Source organism: Camelus dromedarius, chromosome 16 (genome assembly GCF_036321535.1).
Source record: "Camelus dromedarius isolate mCamDro1 chromosome 16, mCamDro1.pat, whole genome shotgun sequence".
Classification (NCBI taxonomy): Eukaryota; Metazoa; Chordata; class Mammalia; order Artiodactyla; family Camelidae; genus Camelus; species Camelus dromedarius.
The window spans coordinates 32134260-32157370 of record NC_087451.1 but is presented as its reverse complement, the minus strand read 5'-3'; the positions used below and the strand labels follow the sequence as shown (position 1 = coordinate 32157370).

At 42.2% G+C, this 23111-nt stretch overlaps 1 protein-coding gene across 1 annotated transcript in view; it reads right to left on the bottom strand.

Moving 5' to 3' along the window:
* Nucleotides 1-23111, bottom strand: part of GRB2 (growth factor receptor bound protein 2) — a 60278-nt gene that overhangs the window by 4893 nt on the left and 32274 nt on the right. The window contains exons 3-4 of the mRNA XM_010998391.3: nucleotides 6987-7084; nucleotides 1914-2036 (exon numbers count right to left, since the gene is read on the bottom strand). Of these exons, the coding sequence (XP_010996693.1) occupies nucleotides 1914-2036; nucleotides 6987-7084 (221 nt within the window). The remainder of the gene's footprint in view (nucleotides 1-1913; nucleotides 2037-6986; nucleotides 7085-23111) is intronic.

The window sequence follows — 23111 nt, the reverse complement described above, 5'->3', positions numbered from 1 at the left end:
AGCATAAACACTTCTTTAAAACAGCCCAGCAGGTGGCAGCACTGAGCTTCAGGGAAGACACTGAACAGGAGCTACCAAGTGTTTAGAGACAGTAATGCTATTTCATAGCATTGTTATGTGGGGAAAAAAGGTAGATGGGGAGAAAAGTTCTATGAGGAAGGACATACTCAAATGACACTTCAGGCCCCACGGAAGCCCACTCCCACCATGCAATGCAGGTGGTTTCTGCAAAAAGTACAAGAGTCCATGACAATGAGCTGTTAAGTAGCAGTTTTTCCATTACAGACTCACCACACCTTGAAACTAGAGATTGTGGATTCGTGAACCTCCTTTGTGCATGTGCTTGTGTTGTTAAAGGTGGTTATGACATCTGTTCCAAATTTTATTTCTAAAACAATAGATATGTGGACTCTTTAAAGGTTTTATTTGATAAAATGGAATGGGGGGAGGGGCTTCCTGGCAGGCAGGGCATGAACACCGGCAGGGACCCTGGTAATCGGACAACGGAACACTAACTGCCACGGGGTTTGGGGCCATTATTCAAGGATTAATTGCTTGTATTCCTCGTCCTCCATTGTTTGATTTATACTCAGGTCAGTATAAAATGTAAGGAAAACAGATGAAGAAACACAAGTTAACTAGAAGCTTAAAGACTCTTCCACCTCAAGATGCTCTTCACCAGATCCTCATTTGCATGTGTTTAATCAAGCACATCAAAAAGCCACTGTTTCTATGTACGTGGGAGTAAGGGGGTACACGGGAAATCTCTGTACCTTCCACTCAATTTTGCTATGAACCTAAAACTGCTCTAAAAAAAAAAAAAAAGTCTAGTAAAAAAAAAAGCCATTGTTAAAAGAAGAAAACCAGTAATTAGATCCAGCTTAATTTTTTCACGCTGGGACTAAAACCTAACTATACTGGAAACAAATCTGTAAGATACTGCAAATATCACCTGAAACCACCTCCCATATCTTCACTACGAGAAAGAACACAAAAATTCTAAATTTAAATCTACATTTAAAAAATCTACACTGTAACCACACATTTGGTCCTAAAATGAAACAAGATATTCAGTTGATTTTTGAAACTGGAAAATCTTTATATCATTTGTAAATGGCAAATTGTTTCAGTCTTCATTTTAAAATAATCAATGCAATCTATACTAAAAGTCATCTGAGTTTTAATCTGACCACCTCTTTGTCATATAAATAATGACTGATTTGTAAGATTCTGAGGGGAGGGATTCCTGTGATAATATGCTAGTTAGAAATGGACTGAGTCAAAACACATATGGAAATGACAGTTTGATTCAAAATCCTTATGTCATGGATGCGGAGTGATCAATTTAGGATTTTCCAAGTTCCAATTTATATTCTCCATGATTCCCAAGGTATAACTCCATGCCTTCCCCATTCCCCTCTGCATTTAAACTTACCACTGTGAAAGCCAAAACCCCTAAAACCCTTGTAGTAACCTTTTAAGTCAACAGGAGAGGCCTAGGCTGGTGCTGGTAGGTTTCAGCTAGATCCCTGGTATCTGGTAAAGACGCACAAGGCAGCTGAAATGGTGATCAGTTAAAAGAGAGCTGCAGGGGGCCCTGAGGAGGACAGAGCTGTGTGTGTGGAGAATACCGCAGAGTGGTGAGGATTTGGGAAATCCGACCAGTATTTGCTCCCAGTAACTAAAGACTGTTTCCACATGGGAACTGAAACCCAGTGCTGCCAGAGGGAATTTTTACGAGGAGCCAGAAGTTAGGATCTTAATGTAAAACTTTCTGACTTGTAAAACACTGTTTAGGCTAAACCTCTCCTATTTTGCCACCTTTGGTGCGTGTAGCCAGACATCCGGCCTGTGGCTTCACAATTTACATCAGCTGGAGAAGGACCCCGGGCACCAGAGCAGGAAACACTTACTTGACAGAGAGGGAGAAATCCCCAGGCGCACTCTCACTCTCTCGGATCAGAAAAGCCCCATCGTGCCGCTGTTTGCTAAGCATTTCTTCTGCCTTGGCTCTGGGGATTTTGCCAAAAAACCACCTAAGGAAGGAAGGCAAGCCAGTCAACATCTGCTTCCCCACAAAGAAACGGGATATCCAGCCTCTGAAATGTGAGGAACAGAACACTCCTTGCCAGAGGAAGGGGCCTCCCTCTCTACCCTTCAGTCTCCACAGGGGACTTGCTCAGTCACTCCCGAGAGAGGACTGTCTCCCTTCAGGCGTCCTCACCCTTCCTCACTCTCCAGAAACTGACTCAAGAGACACCATCGAGAGCCACTCTGTAGAGGAAGACACTTAAAAACGGGCCTCCTGGGCGCCCTCCTGAGTCATCAGCGAGGCACTGGGGAAAGCCCAGGCCTATCGACCTGAGCACAGGATGAGCCACGTAAGGGGAGACAGGCCCTGCTCGCCGCCTTTGATAAGGCAGCAGCTCTGCCTCAGTGGGATGAAGAGAAACGGGGCTAGGAAAGCTGGAAGGCCCAGAAGCTGGAGACAGACAGGGCTGCTGGGTCTTGTCAGCCCCAAGGGGAGAGGATCCGGCTGTGAGGGAGCAGCCTCGACCGGTGGCTCCGGTTGGCATTCCTCTCAAGGCCTCTTTCTGCCGTCACTGCTCAGAGTGTGGCTTCCCAGAACTACTAGAAACGCCGTAATTTATCCTGTGCAGAAGCAGCTAGTTGCAAAATTTGATTTTTTTCATTTGGAGCAAGTTACAGATTCTTTTGCTCCCAATGCTAATTCACCTTGGTCAAAAGAAAAAGTGAGGGATTCATGGAATCGAGAATGAGTCCCCCACTGCCTGGAAACAAGGGCGCACAAGAGAAATCACATATTAACACAATAGAATGATCTCCAGCTCTGAAAGGACAGCTAACAGAGCTGAGAATCCCTCTGCTCTCCAGTTCCTGATGCACGTGCACACAGTAGGCACTTGGCTGGGAGGGGGGCTGAAGGTTCTTAACAGCCATACTCTTTCCTTTTAAACCACCCCACCTAGTCTTCCCACCAGGCATGTTCTTTCTTTCTCCCTTTTATAAAGTATAAGTAATGAATCTAAATTAAAATAGCTTAGATGAGCCTGAAGTAAAAATAAAAAGCAAGACTCTTTCCTCAAACTCCCCAGAGGCAGCAACTGTCGGCAGTTGGACGCGTATGTTTTTAGACCTTCCCTTACAGTGCACAAATATACAGATGTGGCTTCAGTGTTTTCTTGCCCTCAGCTTAAAATTAACTCATTTTTCATTTTCAATTTAAAAAACTGTAGTGGACTGAAGTACTCTGATTGGAATTTTTACAAAGTAAACACACCCCTGTTATCAGCACCCAGATTGAAAAATAGAAAATTACTTGGAGACTATTTTACTAAAGATTTTTTTTTGTATCTGCTCCTGTTTTCACTAAACACACACACACACACACACACACACACACACACACACACACACACACACTCTCTCTCTCTCTCTCTCTCTCTCTCCCTCCCTCTCAAAGATGTCCCACAACGTAAGGGATATGACACTATATGAGGAACAGCTATCTCTCAGTTAAAACATTTTATACTGTTTGTAAATTTGATTAGCTTCCTTTAATAGTGATATCTTTATGTAACTACATGGCTATGGTCAAAAAATTTTTTAAAGTTTTAAAAAGATGGGTTTATACTACAATACAAATAAAAAGGGAGAAAGCTAATGGGAGGAGGCATCTTACTTTCCAATTCAATTCTTTATTACATCCTACAGGCTCCCTTCCATATTCATCTAATGGGAAAAGCATATATTTGGATCCACCCCCAGTATATACAACTCATGCTGCAACAGTAATGCCAACAATCATTTTGTAGCCTGTGTTTAATTTGTTAGCTCAAATGCAGTATTAGGTCATACTCCATTTTAAACTTCCCTCTTCCTCCCTAACAAAAACTAGAAGGTGGGGGAGGAAGGGAGGAAGAGGAGAAGGAAGGGGGCCAGGTCCTCTGTGCTCTCCCACAGCTCCGAGACAACACTGACCCTGTACTCACGGACATCCAGTCACATCCCATAAGGTGACACAGGCCTGTAAGGCCAACCACCACACAGGTACAAGGGCATGGCCTTTTTTTGGCAATATGCTATCCTTTTTCAGAGCTTGGACTGGATGAGCACTGCCTGCCTTTCAGATCACGTCTGTGAAGAACACCACCACCGAGCCTGTGCTGGCTGCTTCCCGATCGACTGTTATTCCAAAGCTCTTTATAGTGGGAAGAGAGAAGCAGCCATGAGGGTGACTCTTCCTAAAAGGCTAATCAGTTGTGTCAGTAACTGCAACTATCCAAGGAAGGCAGCCTTTCCTCTGTTTTCAACAGTCAGATATGAAATGCCTACACCACATGAAGCAACTGGAAGGAAAACAAGGATTTAGAGCCACAGGCATTTTATTCAATATAAAAATTACAGTCTGATGCTTCTGCTGAATTCCCTTTCGGCCTGGAAATATGAAAATGAAAAGGAACTTAAGTTAATTTTGTTATCACTGGATCTAATGCAGAAGTCAGCAAATTATGCCCCTTGGTCTAAATCGGTCTGGTTTTTGTATGGCCCACAATCTAAATTTTTTTTAAGAACTGGGTTTTAAAAAATTCAAAAGAAGAGAATGTGATATGACAGAGACTGCACATGGCCCATAAGGGTTAAAGTATTTATTATCTGGACCTTTACAGAAGCAGTTTAGCCAACCCTTGATCTATTTTGAGGATGGACTGAAGGAGTAGATGTGCACAGATTACTTGCCTTGTATGGACTGAGGGAGGATGCACTTTGCGACTCCCATTAACCACCACCCGACTGCCTCCCCCCACGGAGTGCATTCTGTGATGCTGTCCGTGAAAAGCCCACACGGCCCCCAAAGCAAATACGGACACTAAGTGGCAACAAGAATGCCTCCGGAATCTGTAGTCATCTCATCTTTTGGAGTTTTCTGCACTACGTGTGCCTACATTTTAGTAACCTGGGCATGGGTGCGTGTCCATAACCGCCAATCTAATGTTACAGGGACGTCCAATGAGGGACATTATCAATCTACTGACAGAGGGTCAGGATCTCTCCCATATGCACCTTTGAAGATTTAATACTTTTGGCTTCTATTATCATGAACAAATTGGTCCAGGCCTTTGCACAAGAATTTGGGTCTCAGTATCAGATCAGAACTACTTTCTGAGCTACTAGGCACAAAAGCAAGGTGCAGGTTACAAGGGAGTTTATAAAGAGGAAGGCAAATTCTCCAAGGAATCTAGTATCTTTTCTGGGGGGAGAGATCAAACTCATATAGTTACAAAGATTTAGAGAGTACAAGTTCCAAACAAAAACTAGAAAAGTATACTTTATCAGCTAGACTGGTTTTCTCCCTGCAAATCATTCAAAGAAACATTTACTGATCCATTATAAGGTGTCTGGTTCTTCTTAAAGGAAAAAACTTCCTTGAGGACCTTCTTCCTTGAGGACAGATTCTTCATTATGGAAACTTCTGTATAGGTGACTTCCCATTACCAAATTGTAGGGTAACCCCAGCTTATCTCTCCAGGTTAAGGCTTCCTGGATGTGGTATCTCGAAGAACTTCACATTAACTACACGGACTTTTATTATACTATAATTTAACTACAGAACCTAACTTCCCAGCTCCTAGCACGGTCTCTGCTACATGATAAGAACCGTGTAAGAGTTTATTGACTAAGGCATGGACCCAAAAGAGTTTTATGGTGAAGCTCTTGAATCATTTGTTTGTTTTACCGAAGGCAAATCCTCGTTTTAGAACAGACTGGGTTCATGAAGTAGCATTTGGGCCACATTTAATTGCTAGTGGTTACCTCTGAAAGGAGTACGTGTATGGGAGAAATTCATATATTGCTCTATATGAGTCTTTTAGAATGAAAACTATACTCAAAAATCACTGGTTTTGAAATAAAAATACTAGAAGCTTTCCTAATTTGTAGGATAACGAGGAATGAACTAGACCATTGTCAAGGGCCTTTCGAGCTCTATGGCATTAAGTTCTATGTAGGATGCTGCAAGATTTGTGTAAGATAAGGTGTGGTTAGGATCTCTGCTCTAGTCCCTGGGGGATGAGAAATGACTGGGACACATTAGAACAGTGACAATGGGCGAAAGGGACAAAGGGCTGCTACTCAAGGGTGGCAGTCATCTCAAAGTCTTATTTACATTTTGTGTTAAAACAAGCAAATAGCAGGGACCTACATTTCTTTGTGTCTCAGTGGCATTCTGGTCTGAGCAATGACAGCCTCAGTTCTGACATACTCACAAGAAAATGACTGCTTTGAGAGAGGAGCAGGGACGATAGAAGAGGTGGTGGGTGAGGGCGGGAGGACAGTGGTCTGTGAGGGCTCCCAGGGTCCCACCATGTCACGTATCCACATAAATTGCGCTGGGGGGGTGCGGCGGCACTAGTGGTTTTGGAATTAAAAAAAAAACTTTTTTTTTCACTGCTCTCAGCATTTTAAGTAGGAGAGCATTTTGTTTTCACTGAAGTAAAACACTGAAGTGGAGGGCAAGGGCGGTGATTACAGTGTACATTTATTAAAAATCAATTATATGCTAAGTATTGTGCTCTGGGGATACAAAGATTATTAAGATATGGTCCCACAGGAAAACCAAACATGTCAATACAAAACCATGTGGTAAGTACCCTTTCTAAAACTCAAAAAATGAAGAATTATGAAACGCATCTGGTACGAAGGGTCTCACGGAAAGAGAATGATGAGCCTGCATAACTGCTGTTTCGTCATTTGAAGATTATGGACAGTTATTACCTAAAACATCGGCTATTACTATTATACTCTCATATACTCTCATTAACATGGACAACTCAACACGCTTTGCTAATTCCCTGGGAAGACAGAATTAAAAGTATGACATTCATCCCAATGATCTCAATTTTAGAAACATGATTTGAAACAGGCAGGCGGGTCTGACCCTGGAGGGTCAGCAGAGCCCAACTTACGGATGTGGTTTCATTTCTATGTAATTCTTGGGGATGAAGCCGTCTTTCCCATTGAGCTCTGCCTTGTACCAGTTCTGGTCACATTCTTCATTCAAAACCTGCAAAGTATTAAGACAAGGGGAAAAAAAGCAATTATTTCCTTTTCACTCTTAAAAAGGGGTAGCCATGAAGACGATTATGTTGCCCTTTAGGTTTGTTTTAATTTAAAAGGTGTTATTTGGAGTATTATCAGTTACATGCACGCAAGACTTCTTGTAATTTCAAACAACAAGCATTATGTCAACTCTGATAATTAAAAAGAAAAAGAAATTATATCTGGAAATGAGAATTCAGGCTCCCAAATATCTAGCATTAAACCCTCAGTAGGAAAGCAGAGGGAGAGAAAAGCAAGAGATGAGTTTCTGAGGGGAGACTCTGGAAAACAGCAAACACGGATGCTGGAGAATAAAGGGAGAGAGGCAGAACAGACGTGAGCAGCAACAGAGAGGGCTTTCAGACCTCTCCGGAGATCTTCAAGCCCATCTCCAGAATCACAGGGCTGCAATCTTGGGATTTCCTAGTATCCTCTCTAGGTTATCCCATGTATGGGCCAGCCACCAAATAGGTCCATCACGCTGCAACCTGTGTGCACATCCATGTGCCCTCATGTAGGAACAAAGTATTTTAATGAAAAGGCACAGCAAGTCCTACCTACTTCTCTCACCCCCAAGGGCCTCAAGGCATTCAAGCTGGAGAATGTGGGCAGCACGCCAACTAGCCCAGCTCAGGGGGAAGTCCCAGACAGCATATAACTGAGCCACTGCATCCTATAAAGTGAAAATGACCTAGGAATGTGACAAGACCACCCAAGGTTACGGGCTAGTGAATCCCACGCAGACTTTCAGATCCCAATCGAGTGTGTTCTCCAATGCTGACTCACACGGATGGGCTAGGCCATGGGACTATCATCTGCAGAGTATTGTAAGGAGCGGAATAGATCTAGGGATAGTAATAAAAGCCATCCTCTGAATTCTAGATTTCTAACAAAAGGCAAACGGTGTAAGGCATTAAAAAAAAAAAAGTCGTCAGTAACTTAAAAGAGAAAATAGAGACCTGAGCCCAACTCCAAAACGGCAAACAGGGGAAAATGCTGATGGACCGGAACAGGGCTAGTTAACCTACATGGCAGAAACAGGAAGTCGGTAAAACTCTTCACAAAATTATTCATGATGCTGTACTTGTGACCAGATTAGAACCTGGACTGCTTTAGAGAGCATGGTGTAAACGTACTGATATTTCAAAGTCAGACCAACTTTAGGAAGGGTAAATGAGACTGACCAATAACCAACAAACAGCTAAGTGATGCCTCTTAGTGAATTCACTTCTGAACAGAGGCTGTGTCCTGAGAAGTTTATAAGGTTGGTGCCTCTCTGTGATGCTGGCCAACCTCTGGCCTGCGGTGTCAGCCACTGAGTTTAAGAGTGCAAGATAAGGCAGCAAATCTTGCAAGAACTAATAAATGTGAACAGAGAGCTGAAAGAATCAGCTACTGGCAAACCCCATCAGCCTCAGTGATGAAAACTTTTTTCATCATTATTTTCCCTTAAAAAATTGTATTTTATTAAATATTGTGATGATACAAACTAATATATGTAAAATACATTCATAATTTTAAAATCTGCATTTCAAAAACAATGAAATGTGCTGTGTCCAGAAAAATTGTGTGTAGACTATTATGAAGTGCACACCAAGCATAAAGGTTTGGGAGGGAGAGGCTCTCCACGTGCTCCCTGCCACAACATTAACGTCCTTAAGCACCGAGGTAAACCCACCAGCATCCACAGGTGATGCTGTGACCTCAGGAGGGAGCCTGTCACTGTGCAGGCAACACACAAGACTCAACAGCACGAGAGCAAAGGAGTTTAAGGCCAGGCTTCTGTTATCTACCAAAAAGGGCTTAAAGAAAGATGTGGCCTAGTAATTATCTTATAAAGCATTATCCTACAATGATGATAATAAACAATAAACCCTGAAGGCCGATGAACAAGCATTTTTCAAAATATCTTTTAAAATCCCTGAAATGGAGGGCTGTTTACCTATTCTAAAGATTTCCTGGAAGACAGGGGAGAGCCAGGCCGAAAAGGAGGTGACTGTGGCCTGTCTGGGCATCAAAACAGAATAAAGAAATCACTTGGAAAAGGCCCGTTTTAATCTGTGACCAATAACTGTGCAGAAAAGGCTAACTGTGCTCCGCCCTAGGGGTCCACAGAAGTGCACCTTCTCCTTGTCACCTTCACTACGGAAGAGGCAAACCTCCCCCTAAAAAATGTCTCCCCAACAGTAACAGAAACTCCAGGGCAACTCCCAGATTTGGCACCACTTTAGAACTACAGTTCTAAACTAGAACAAAATTAATACTTGGTGTTTGGTATGCTTTTCTCCCCCAGGAAGGTCTGGAAATAGGAAGTGTATGTTATCTTTTAAGGTAATGTTTGAATACATGGGAAGCTAAAATTGTGGTTCTCCATCACATTCTAGGATCCAGAGTATTACTTTGCCAGAAAGCCGAGGTGTTGCCATGCATGCCTCTAAACCTCTCGACTCAATACTTTAAAAGACTGGTTCTGCTAGAGGCAAAGCCCAGGAGAAAGAGCTTGGTAAGCCTGGCCACGTGTGAGCAGGGACCAGGTCTTCCCAATCCAGCTGTTCCCTGGGGACCTAAGCCTTCACACACAAGCCCCCAAACCAGAATGGCGTAATTTAAAAGTTAAAAATAAAGTTCTATTCAAATGTGTAGAACAGCCAAGGGCACCAATTAACACAAGTGAGTCTAAAGTGGAACAGAGAAGGGGACCAGAACCAGATGTGGGTGAGTGTGCATCTACAAAGACGGTGCTGAATTTGCTATGGTTTTAGATGAAAGCTCACACACAGCCTTCACAAGTAATTTTTAAGCCTGATCAGAGTTCTGAGAAGGAGGAAACTGCTCCCATCACCACTTCCCCAAAACAAGGGCAGCTTACCTTTTGCTGACTTGTTACCTCTTAACAAACAGATGGCTGAGTTCAACCACCAAATTTCCATTCAGTTTTGAAAATTCCAAGGCATGCTTTTAGCTGTCAACTGCACAGCTGCCTGTTCTCACAGCCTCTATTCCCTGGAGTTATGACTTTGTAGCCATCAAAACACTTTGGTTTAACGGAAGCAGACTGATCAAGAGATGAGATTATGAAAGGAGGAAGATACAAGTTTCAGTGAAGGTTTTTTTTTTTTCTTTCTGGTTGCAAAAAGACTGAAAGTAATGTTTGAGACCCAATCAGAAAGAAACTAAATGATAAGAAAGGATGTGAGAGGTTCCTACAGAAAAATGAAAACTATTCCAGGCGATGGAAGGGACAACATGGGTGCTCCTGAGGTGTCGCAAGTGTTCTATCTCTTGCCCTGTGGGTTGGCAGCCTGGGTGTGGACAATTCACGGGGCTGTGCACTTATGATATGTAACTTCTCTACATGGACATCATACTTCAACTAAAAGAAATATTTCAGTCATGAGAACACAGTAATATTACGGTCCAAGTTACATGTAAGAAACATACCAGGGCCTCGCACACCTCCAGTACAAACTTTTCACACAGAAAATACATGGGGAAGCAGAAAATAACACAGTGAGGCTTCAGAAACCCCCACCATGGTAGTTTACCATCACTGATTTATGAAAAAAATTAATTCCCAGAAATAAGACTTTCTTCACTATGGACAACTCAGAGCACTTCACGTGTTCTACTTTTCTGTATTATATAATTTTTATAACAGTATTCACTGCTGCCCCCACCCTACCCTCAATCTGAGACCATTCTAAAGGCAATGCAGATTTCCATTTATACTATACCAATTCAAGGGTTTCCAAATAGTTTAAAAAGAAAAAATGCCAGAGGTCTTTAGACCCCTTAGGATGTACCTGATCTGGAAGAACTCGAGGCTAATAAATCCATGGGTTCTCAACTTTGCTTTCCCCACCTATAAGGTGGTGATAATATCTACCCCCCGGGTTACTGAGGCAGTTAAGGAAGAAGGTGTAATACGCAGTACAGCGATCAGCAGCATTAGCTCTAACAAAACATGGCAATCCTAGGGGGCTGAGTTTTGTCTAAATTAGGTGTCTTTGATGTAACGCTGTTCGTGGGCACCAACACATTAACAGAGAACTGGGATTCTTGTTTTATTCTGAAAACACCCAAGTACAGGATTTCTGTGCTTACTTCAAATAAGATTTTAAATGCAGGGTTCAAGGTTTACAGTAGGTAACTCCCCTTCCCCGTCCCTTCCATACCAATACTGGGAGACAAGAACTGCACTTAACTTTCTATACAAATTACAGAAAAGAGGTGTCTTTTAGGAAAATGGTAGGTAAGTATTTTGTCTATAGGCTGCTGTATTTTGAAATATGGGCATATTTTCTTGCCTGAACATATTCAGTCATCTGTAAATAAACAAAGGAATCATAATTTTTTTTTTAAGAAAGAAAGAAGCCGTGCAGCTCTGGAATAGCAGTCCCATTACAGCCTTCAACATACACTCTAATTCTAACAGCTTGCACGGGGTTCAACATTTCTTCAGGGAAAAAATTATTCAAAGTTCTATCAGTCTGTGAAAGCAATTTGTATAAGAAAGAACATTTGTACATAAAAGATACATATAGCAACAATTACATACTTAAACTACGTAAAAAAACCAAAAATACCACTTATAGCTGGTCCCTACATTACAGAAATTCTGCAATAGCCAGCGACTTCCCCAGCTTTTCCAAGATCAGTCAATCCCACACGAGCAACACTGAAATGCTGCCATGACTTGAAGACAAATTTAAAGAATTATGGTCACCCTACCACATAATTTCAAGTTCTCAGAAAAGGGAAAGAAAACACACGCACACACACAGAGGCTTTTTAAAAGACTTTAATCCCTAAGAAAAATTCTACAGGCCCCTGGCGAGGGTAACAGCACTGCGAGAGCCATTTAAAATCAGTTCCCTTCAGTTGCTTGTTACAGATTTTATTAGAAACTATTAGGGCGCTCTCCAACTTCTCAGACTCCCTTAGTACGGATTATTGACTCGGACTCAAACTACACTGATTCATTCCTAACACTTTAAATAAGTACTTTACAATCACCACCTCCATCTGTTACAGTTTTTGCTCAACATGGAAAACATCTTGGCTACGCTGCTTGCTCTACTGTGTGCCAAACCATGAAAAACACCCACTGCAGAAAAATTATTCTGAATTTTAATGATGAGATGACCAACTTAAAGGCAGTTTAATAATTAAGGTTCCTGGTCCCAAAGAAACCTTAAGGTGCTTATCCAAGCACAAGAGAACAACAGTGCTCAAATGCATGTTGACAGGCCAGTCTCCAAATGCTGAATGATTAAAACTCAGTAAAGACACACCAAGCGCCTTTTGACCTTTTTTCCTGTTGCCCAAGAGAGATCTCTCTACCCTCTCTAAGCAGCTGCTATCAATGGGGGTCAGTCTGAAAGGTGAACACTGGTGGATCAAGAGACCACGGCCCCCCAAATGCCCAGGCATCACCGTTTAAGGCTGACCTGATTTGACCTCAAACTATTTTGTGCTCCAAATCAGTTCAAACACCACTGTTTTTTTGTTAAAGTCTTAAGTAGCTTTCTATAGGTCCAAATTATCCTGAGTTTGGTGTTCCACTTTTCATAATTTGCCCATCACCTACTTCCTGCCCTTCTCACTCGCTACTTATCTAAACGAACCCTTCAGTTCCGTCAAGAAAGTGACCTCTAAACACACTGTAGTTCCTCTGGTTGGACTGTCTTCTTCCTCATCTGTCAAATCTCAACCACCACTCCTTTGTCCTGTGTACTGGTATGCTTCGGTCCTCTCCTGAACTAAATTGCAAGCACCCTGATGCTAGCTCCCTGTCAGTTCTCACCAATTTTCTCCACAGTTCTTAGAATGACATACAGAGTATTTTGAGGAACTGACTTGTATATGGATGCTTTGTTCTAAACAATGTGTGCAGTATCACAGAGCTAGCTGGGTCTAGGCACAGCAGAAAGAGCACCCCAAGTTATATATTACCATCAAACTCCTTGGTGAAAATAACCACCTCTTCAATAGATCCCAGGAAGAAGACTGATTGTCATGAGTTGGGGACAAGGAAGAAGCAGCAAAATAAAGTAACAGAATTAGGCAGTCTTCCTGTACTGTAAGCACCACTTCCATGTGGAGTATCTCAAAAGGGGGTACACAGACCTTTTCCACAACACTACCTGCTTCTACTTTCTCCAAGATAAAAAAGTGCAAGGGTAGGGCAGGTAGACAGGGAAGGGAAATTTCAGCATGAAATCGGTGCCTTGGGTGGATTAGGGAGTGAAGAGCTGTGGCTCTGTGTCTACACACCTGTCCCTCCTGACAGCTCTCAGCATGCGGGCCCTTCCTGGAATGTTAAGATGCCTAGTTCAGCCTGCATGTTTAACTGGTGACTGACTTTTGCAGGGTGTTCATTTTACAGCTACAACTCCCTCCAGCAAAACTTTTACAAGGATAGTATGAAGACCTCCACCTTTTTTATTCTTCTAAATGGCAGCCAGGTTGATGCAGAGAGAAAAAATGATCACACTCACACACACACAAACACAAAATTGATTGTATCAAGAGTTCAGGACCACTCATGCATTTCTTTAAATGGAAGACTTCCTTTATAATGTTCATATATGGTACGAAGATGAACAATTAAGACCAACCAAATTAATATTATAAGAATTATAAGAAGAATAAGCAAAACCAGAATATTTTTCTTTCTCTAAGAAATATTTTAGTACTCAAAAAACAAATTGGATACTCTTATCAACATCTCCAGGTTCAGCTGTCATTAAGAAAAGATGCTCATGACATCTGAACAAAACAGGAAGGTGGTTCACACTTACGCAGCTATTACTCCACCCAGATGAATCTGGAGGTGATGAAACCTAATGAACAGGCAACACCCCAAAATAAACTCTTTCTGCCAAAGGGGTACCAAGAGTTTCCATTCAAAGTAACTGTCTTTTATGTTCTGTGACTTGCAGAAGACATTCCTTTAGTGTAGCTGACTGTTCAACAGAAGAGTGAAATGCTCTCAGGAGTGTCAGAATTTCAGCTGCAGGGGAAAGGGGACACAGGGGCAGGGGGAGTGGATGGAGATAGGGATAAATATCAGGGAGTTTCAAGGGAGAAAATTCTGTATATTTGAAAAACTCAGCAGTCATACAATAGCCAGTACTAGGCAAGCACTATGCAACACAAGTGCCAAGCCCTGAGCCAGGTGAGCTGAGGATACAATGGACACCCCTCCCAGGGAGCACACAGCGTCGTAACTGCCAGTTGCAACACAGTGTGATGGATGCCAGGGGAGGGGGAGTTACAGGTACTATGGCAAGTATCAATTCAACAGAAAATATCTGAGTTCCACACACCAAAGAGAAAGACCTAAGTCCTGTGTAGGGGACACAGGAAAACCTCCTGGATGAACTGGGTTATAGTCTTTGTTTGCATCTGTAGCTCTGCTCAGCCTATGTAGAACTCTGTGTGGAAGAAACATGGCAGACTTCCCAACTTGCTATCAAGCAAACGGAGGGATGATGGTTCCCTTGGCCACACTCGGCAGTCATTAACTAAAAGACTGGTTAAGCTTCCTTAAGTTGAAAAGTAAAACCCTTACTAATGGTATCAGAACTGGAAATAACCAAAATAATCACAAACCATGGTTAATTCTTTACTGTAACAAAATATACTTAGCTACTGCCCTTGTCACTTTGTTCATTAACAGAAAGCTTTCAATCTTAGGTCAAATTCTACAACCCTCTCCCCAGGAAAAAACCACCAAACAAAAAAACCCAAACAAAGCCTCCTAGGCCAGGGGAGCAGCAGTTACCTGTTCTCTGATGACAGGCAAAGCTGCTCACTTCCATCAGTTCCACCCTCTAAGATCTAACTCACTCTGCTGCTTCAGCATAACAAAACCAGAGGTCCCAACCACCTCCCCCATTAATGACCACAGAGTTTATTAAATTTCACTTAAGCCTTATTGATTCAAGATGTGAACTAAAGGGTCTATTGATTTACAGTCATTCTGTGACCCAAGGGCCACTTCATAGAATGTAATAAAACAAACAAAAAAACCACCAGTCACTGAGCTAATCACTGGCAGCTGCATAAGATCTAGGACTCTGAAAAACTCAAGGCCAGGGGTCCTTATACCTAGAATGCTATCATGCTGAACTAAAAAAACTAGTTCCAAACGTATTTTCCACTTTGGAACAGTTAATCTAGCTCCAAGGCAGGACCAACAGTGATCACACGACAGACCAAGGGACTGGGGTAGAGTGCTAAGTCCTACCCCATTCCCAGGGTGATGGTGAATACAAGCAATTAAATGGGCGATCACACGACTAAAACTGAGAGTGTGGATGAGTGTTAGGTTAAATACAGTGTAAGGGAGCAGAAAAGAGAGGGATTTGACTTAGTTTGAGAGGGAGGGGTAATGTGATGAGAGAGTAACGTTTGAAGGGACAAAGGATTTCCTACCAGCGGTCTAGGCAAAAGGCTCTAGTGTGCAAATCAGTGAGTTCAGACTGGTATGCTAAGGATGCTAATCAGAAGTCACTTAAGAGTGACATTCGGGTTTGCATTTTTCGAACATTCCACTGGGTGCCCTGTAAGAAAGAAGTGTAGGGAATACCAGGCGGGGACAGCTACAGTGGCCGGGTGAAAGACGACAGTGCTTGGGAAAGTGCGGCAGAGAGAAGGAGACAGATTCAAGACACTTTTCGGAGGTGGAATCAAAAAATCTTGGTGCTTAGAGGTAGCTCAGTGGTCGTCTTCTTGGCCATCAGTTTTTTTCTGAAAAGCACTTTAGAAAAACAGCTATATAGAGCCGCTGGGCAAACGTCCCTCTTTTAAAGCCATAAGTGAAAAGCGTAATTGTAAAAGGCAGATGGTACCCCGTGCTGGTATCTTCCACCTGCCTCTCCAGAACCAGCTGACACCCTCTCCGTCTTTCTGGGCCCTCCACCCCTATGACCACGGCAATAGGCTCTTCCACAGGCTCTCCAGCTCCCCCCGTGGGGAGGCCTGCAGAAGGCAGCTTCCTGTCTGGGGTTTCTGTGGGCAGTCTCAGGCCTGCAACTGCAAGTCTCAGCCCTCTTGACTCAGTCCTTTCCTCTTCCAGGTTCTGGTAACACCTCCCCCATCCTCTGCCCCACAGTCTTCATCAGGCCTCAAGGCAGTAACCCGGTTACCAGCTCTGGGCACCGCAACATCCCCTGTGGTTTCTAGAGAAACCCTGTCCACACAATGTGAATAGTCTCATTAATAAAGTCTCCCCAAATGAGCCAGTTTAAGTGTGTCAGGTGTTGCCTATCAGGATCCTGATTGAAATCACTCTAAAATCAGTTCTATCCATCTTTCGGAACTCACTAAGGAGATATTTCATTATATAAAGTGACATTTGTTATGGAGCAAACAGCAGGATGTATCCAAATTCTACTAACTACTTGGGAGAAGAAAACTATAAAAGAGCCTTGAGGTCCACCATTCTTAAGCAACCAAATAATTCTGGTTACTATTAAAACAGTCACAGGGAATTGAGAAAGGTAGTGAAGGTATGAAAATCCAGGTCTGTAACCTGCTTATTAACAGGCTGTCCTAATGAGTCACAGTAGCTGTCCTCTCTGAATTGCATTTTCATTAATGTTTAAGTGTCTACTACAGTGAAAGCATTGTGTGAGGAAAGCATAATCTACCAGGATTAAAAAAAAGGCAGAGAGATAGATACACATTCCCTGCCCTCAGAAGTGTTTATAGCTAAGGGAGCTATGCACGTAAATAATGAGGGAATAAGGAAAAAGTGGGATAAGGGAAACTGCTGATTGTATGGAATTCACAGCTACATGTTTCCAAATGAACTGCACGGTTGATACAGAAAATTCAATTCATGTCTTGAGGAACTAGGAAAGGGACAACTTCAAACAGTCCAGGAAAAGAGCAAGAACCTAAAAGGTAGAGCAACTCAGTAAGTTCGAGCATATGGTAAGCAACACCATCTTCCCTTTGATATTGAACCTGGGGTTTAATACATGAAGGAGTCCCTGTTTGTCACATTTTGCTTGCTATCCTCTGCCAGGCTATGCCCTGCCCTCCTGTGATGGAGCTGTCATGCTTAAGTGACAGATGGTAATTGCAGACACCATGGATGGCTGGATGTGGCTCAATCAAACGGAGTCACCTCTTACAGGGAACCGCTGTGGTGAGGCTATGCCACTGCAGGAACACTACTGCCTAACAGATAAGAGAAGCTCTCCTCCCCAAGGTCTCCACTCTGCTCAAGTGCCACCAGGAAGGCTGAAGTCTTATAGCCCTGAAACCTTCAAGGACAGGACATCGTGCAGGCATTCCTGCACAACTGGATCAAGTGGCCTACTCTAGGCTTCTGTTTTTAACGCTCAGACAGTTGATAGACCTCCACCTTCCTCTTCTTTTTGGATGATCCTTTGGCCAAGTTGAAAAAAAGTTAATGCTCAGTGATGGTGGTGGGATGGTACTGGTGGGAGTATAAAAAAAATACGGTTTTATCAAAAGCAACTTGGCCATACACATTAAAGACTTCAATTTTCATACCTATTAACCCAGTAATGCCATTCTTAGGACTCTATCCTAATAAAATAATCAAAGATACACTATTTAAGACTCAGGGAGTAGACAAGTACGCAACGAGTATCCATTCTGAGTCAGAGACTGTGCTAGGTCCTGGGGATACCACAATAAGGAAATGATCCTTACCTGCAAGGAGCTGATAGTAGGGGAGGCAAGGTAATTATAACTTCAGGTATAATAAGTTCTATGATGCAAAGTTCCGTATGAGCACTTAGGGAGGCCCAATCTCATCATGCAGAGAGAGAGGTGTCCAGGAAAGCTCACCTGGGCAGTAACATTTCAACCGAAACCCTAAGTATGAGTAGGTCTTAGCTAGGCTTGGGGGTGGGGATGGAGGACACAAATGAGAATGAGGAGAAATACCCCAAGCAGTGGGCAGAGCATGAATAGAGGTCCTTGGGTGGGAAGGGGTTTAGCATGGTCTAGAACTAAAATGTGGAATCCAGGGGAGTTTTGCGAAAAGCGGAGCACTGGAGGCTAGAGGGAGAGAGAGAGAACTGGGCCAGACAGCACAGGGCTTTGAAAGGTAGAGTAAGGATTCTGGGAAACCATGGACTGAACTTGCTCTTTAAGATGATTCTGGTTTTTACGTGGTGCCAAGATCTGAGAGGGGCCAAAGTGATGGCAGGAACACCACTTAGTTAAGGGGCTACTGCAGAAAGCTAGGCCAGAGGAGACCTTGGACTAGGGTGGGGGATTTTGACTGTTTTGAGAAGACTCTAAAATGAACATTGAATATGAAAATGAATGTATGTGTATACATGCATGACTGAGACACTATGCCACACACCAGAAATTGACACACTGTAAAAGACTATACTTCAATTAAATAAATTTTAAAAATTAACATTAAAAACCCCATACACAATATTTGCAGACTCTAATTTATACCTCCACCCAACAAGATCCCCTGTTTGCAGGAACAAGGAACACAGCACAGTATAGGGTGAGACACCAAATTTCATGCCATACCACAGGCTTCTCAGGTGACAAAACTTAAGAGAAAGCTGATTCTTCAAAAAGAAATAGAAAATGCATAAAAAAGGTAATCCTTCAGTTGTGCTGAGGTGATGTTTTAATTGCTATACATTGAAAATCTGCATAAAAAGGATATTACTTTTTCATACAACCAATTCAAATAAATATAATGTGCAATCTTTTAGAATCTATGAAAATATTCAATTTCAACGACTATACCCTGACTCAGGCTTACTCATGTATTAAACTTTCTCTACTTCCAAAAGTGACATTAGGAGTCTTATAGGACCCCAAATACATTTTCATCAAGAAAACAGACAATAGCATTCAGGACATGAAAAATTTTCAAAGCACCTCTCTAACGGAACTGGAGACAAATACAACTGATGTTAACAGACAGGCTAAACTACTCCCCCTTCTACTGTTGGGAGGCCTGTTTAGTAATTAACTAGCTTTCATGGCCTCCTTCAGGCAGCTGCACACCCCAGAGAGAGCAGGTTCCTTGAGAGGGCTGGGGGGTGGGGGCAGCCGGAGAACAACCAGGCTGCTCTGTTCTCAGCTTGTACCATCAAAAGAAGACAAGCCCAGCCTTGCTCCGCCTATTAGTTTTATCTCTCTAAGCACCTACACACTGTTGCACGTAGAAAAGCAGCACTTTCGTCCCACAGAAGCATCACAGCCTGCAGAGAACAGAGGGACTCAGAGGACTAAATAATAGGATGTAATAATGCAAACAATGGGCCTGTCAGACCCTCACTTCCAGACTACAAGAACAACTTCCTGACTTCACCCAGTAATTCAAGTGCCAAACTTGTGTGCCGCTCCCCAGTTTTGGGTCAGCCACAGAACTAAAAGAACAACATCTGTGCTGCCTGGAAGCACAAGGGGAAACCAGGCATTCGGGGTTCTCTCTTGCCCACAATAACAAGTAGCTTCCCAAAAATCATGAAAATGATCAGACATACTGTGATCAACTAAGCCGTGACTACTGATTGCAGTTACCGAATGGCATTGGTAGGCCCTTAGAATTCCCCCTAAAGAGGTAAAAGGGTTCTAGTATGAATGGCTGTGCATAACAGACCTACAATGATTAAGCTATCAGATCGGAATGGACTAGAACCAAAATGCCCCGCCTACTACAGGTAAATTTTCATTATTGAAGTCATAGTCTGCAGGTCTGGGAGATACAGCTAAGCTGGTTTAAAAAATTATAGGCCACTGGATGGCCTACTTTCCCTAGAGTTCTAATGGTCCCAAAGAAATTTTTTTCTGGCTTTTTAAAATTTTAAATTATTACAACTTTGCAAGAATGGTATATATAAAAAATGTCTGGAATAATCGTTTCTCTCTTCCATGGGTCCATCATTCTGGGCTTTTCCTCTAATACTTTCCTTGGTTGGATGTACGGATTCCTAGATTTCATGCCTTCCTCACTCTTGGTTTTTACTGAAGTGCACCATTAATGCTTTCCCAAAGAAAGGGTGCTTGGGAAGCAAATGTTTTAGTCCCAACACGTCTGAAATTGCCTTGATTCTACACTTATACTTGAATGCTAGTTCAATGAGGTTTAGTGTTCAAAAGAATTCTAAGCTGAATGGCATCTTCTCTCAGAATTTGGAAGACACTTCTCTGGTATTTTAAGTTGTTCATGCAAAGTTTATCAGCAATCTGATTATCATTTTCTTTACAGAGACTTGTTTCTTTTTTCTAGATGCTTTTTAGAACCTTTTCTTCTTGTCATTTTGAAACTTAACAATTATCTGAGCACAGATCTAGTTTTGTTCATATTGCTGGGTAGACTTGGTAGGCCCTTCCTATCCCAAAATACACATCCATCAGCTATGGGAAGTTATCTCTTTTTAAAAAATCTGATAGTGTCTTCCTGGCATTTATACTGTTCTTCTTCTTAAACTTTAAAGATTAATTATTAGACCTCATGAAAGACCTCAAACGGGCTGTATTTCCCTAATCCATTCACACTCTCTCCCAGGTGACTCATTTTCTCTCCTGCAGCTCCAGCAGCTCCTCCACCATCTTTCCCAGTAGATGGTCTTACTTTCTATTTCACCAAAAAAGCAGAAGCAAACAGAAGAGATCTTATAAAGCTCCCACATCTATACAACTACGTGCACCTGTATCTTTATCCTCTACCTTCTATTAGTTTCTTCCATGCTCCTAACAAAATAAAATTCTCCTTCTGTGCTAGAGTCCATCTCTTCCTGCCTCCTCAAGGACATTAGTTCAGTAATTTTCCTTTCTTCTGCATTATCTTTTTTTTTTTTTTCCTGTCTCTACTGGATCTTTCCTATCCATAAATAAAAACACTGTGATTTCTCTCAACTTTGAGATCGGGATGGAAACAGACTTCTTTTGATTCTGTCTTCACATTGAAACTCCTCAGAAGAGCTGTCTACATCCCCTGTTTCCAATTTCTTTCCTCCTGTTCTCTCCCCATCCCCAACATTTTATTATGAAAGCTTTCAAACACAGAGCAATTAAAATAATTTTACAATGAATACACATTTACCCATCACATAAATTATGCCATTAACAATATGTGCTTTATCATGTATCTGTCCATCTAGACACCCTTCCATTAGTCCATTTTATTTTCTGATGTTCTTCAAAGTTGCAGACATCAGTACTTTTTCTCTTAAATACTTCTGCATACATATTATTAACTATAGTCAAATATTAGTTTGCAATGTTTTCTTTGGTGTAAAATTTTACATAACCCCCCCAGCCAAGTTTCCTGACGCCCCTTTCCATGTGCCGACCCATCCTCTCTGAACCCACTCCAAGCCTGCTTTTGCTCTCACCCCTCCAATGAAACTGCTCACAGGGGTCACTCATGATCTCCTGTTGTTGAATCTAAAGGTCAGCTCCCTGCCCTTACCTGACTTGGCCTATCAGAAACACATAACAGAGTGATCATTTCCTTTGCCTTCAAACACTTTCTTGGTTCTAGGACACAACACTTCCTAGGTTTTCTTCAGATCTAATTGGCCACTCTTGTTTGGTCTCCTTTGCTAGTTTCTTTTTATCTCATTAACTTTTAAACATTAAAGTGTCCCAAGGGCTCCATCCCTGAACCTGTTTTCTTCTCTGTCTACACTCATTCCATTACTTTTCTCACACAGGCTGATGGCTCTCACAGATCCTAAATCCAAAGGCTCCTCTCCACTCCCATTGCTGTAACACTAGTCCAAGCTGCCATTATCTCTTGCTTGGATTATTATACACCGGCCTCCTAACAGGTCTCACTGCTTTCACTTTGTCTCCTTCACAATGTTCTCAACTCTGCAAACCAGCATAACATCATTAAAATGTAAACCAGATCTGTCACAGCCAGGAGTCGTCTAGGCAAACATGACAACTAAGTGTAATGTGGTATCCTAGTTGGGATCCTGAAACAGAAAAAGGACATTAGGGAAAAGCTAAGGAAATCTGAATAAAGCATGGATTTTAGTTACTAATTATGTATCAGTATTGGTTCACTAATTGAAAAAAGCAAATAAACAAAAACCAAACCATACTAATGTAAGATGCTAACAGGGGAAACTTGATGTGGGGTATACCTGAACACTTTGTACAACTTTTCTGTAAATCAAGTTCCCATTCCTCTAACATCTGGTGTTCCTCTGTTGTGTATTCATATTTAAAACTGAGGCAACACAAAAGCAGATTAGGAACTCTACTGGAAGAGGGCGAGGCCTGACAACAGAGACTTAAGAGTAAGACAGAGATCTAGCTGTAGGTATCCTTAGGGAGGGAAGGCGAACATTATTTCCAATGCCACAAGCGTTTTTTGAGACAATTTGGCAGAAGTGTTATTGTCTATTATTCTCAATGACAGTTCTACTCCTTGTTGACAACAAATTCTCTCATCACATTGTGACCTCTCTTTGAAATGACAGACCCCGTTTACTGTTCTTCGTATTGTGTAATACACTAAACACTCAACAAACACTGGAAGGGAATGGGGAATGAGTACGTCCACAGGGAGAGGGGCTATAATGCAACTTAAACTGGGATTAAACAACCACCACCCACACATAATGTAGAAGATACTTAGTAAAATGCATTAGGTCTTTAAAACCTTAATCAAATGTTAAATAATGACTTTAAAAAAAATTGAGGTAAAATGCAATTTGGAATCAATTCCTCTTAACAGGCCCAATAGCCATGTTTTTGGTTTAAATATTTACTTACCCACAAAAGCTATTTTTCTTCCTCTAAACTTATCTGTGTCGACAGTGAATCTGATAAACTTAAGTGAAGGACAGAGATGATCAATTCCAGAGACCTCACCTGTGACTACCATGTCAAGCCTCAGCAATTCTTGGTCTAAGTCCAGCTATTTCCTGGCTGGCGTGAGGCGGCGCAGCACTGAACACAAAGCCCTCCTCTACCAACCAGACCCGCATCTAACTCTCCAGTCTTCC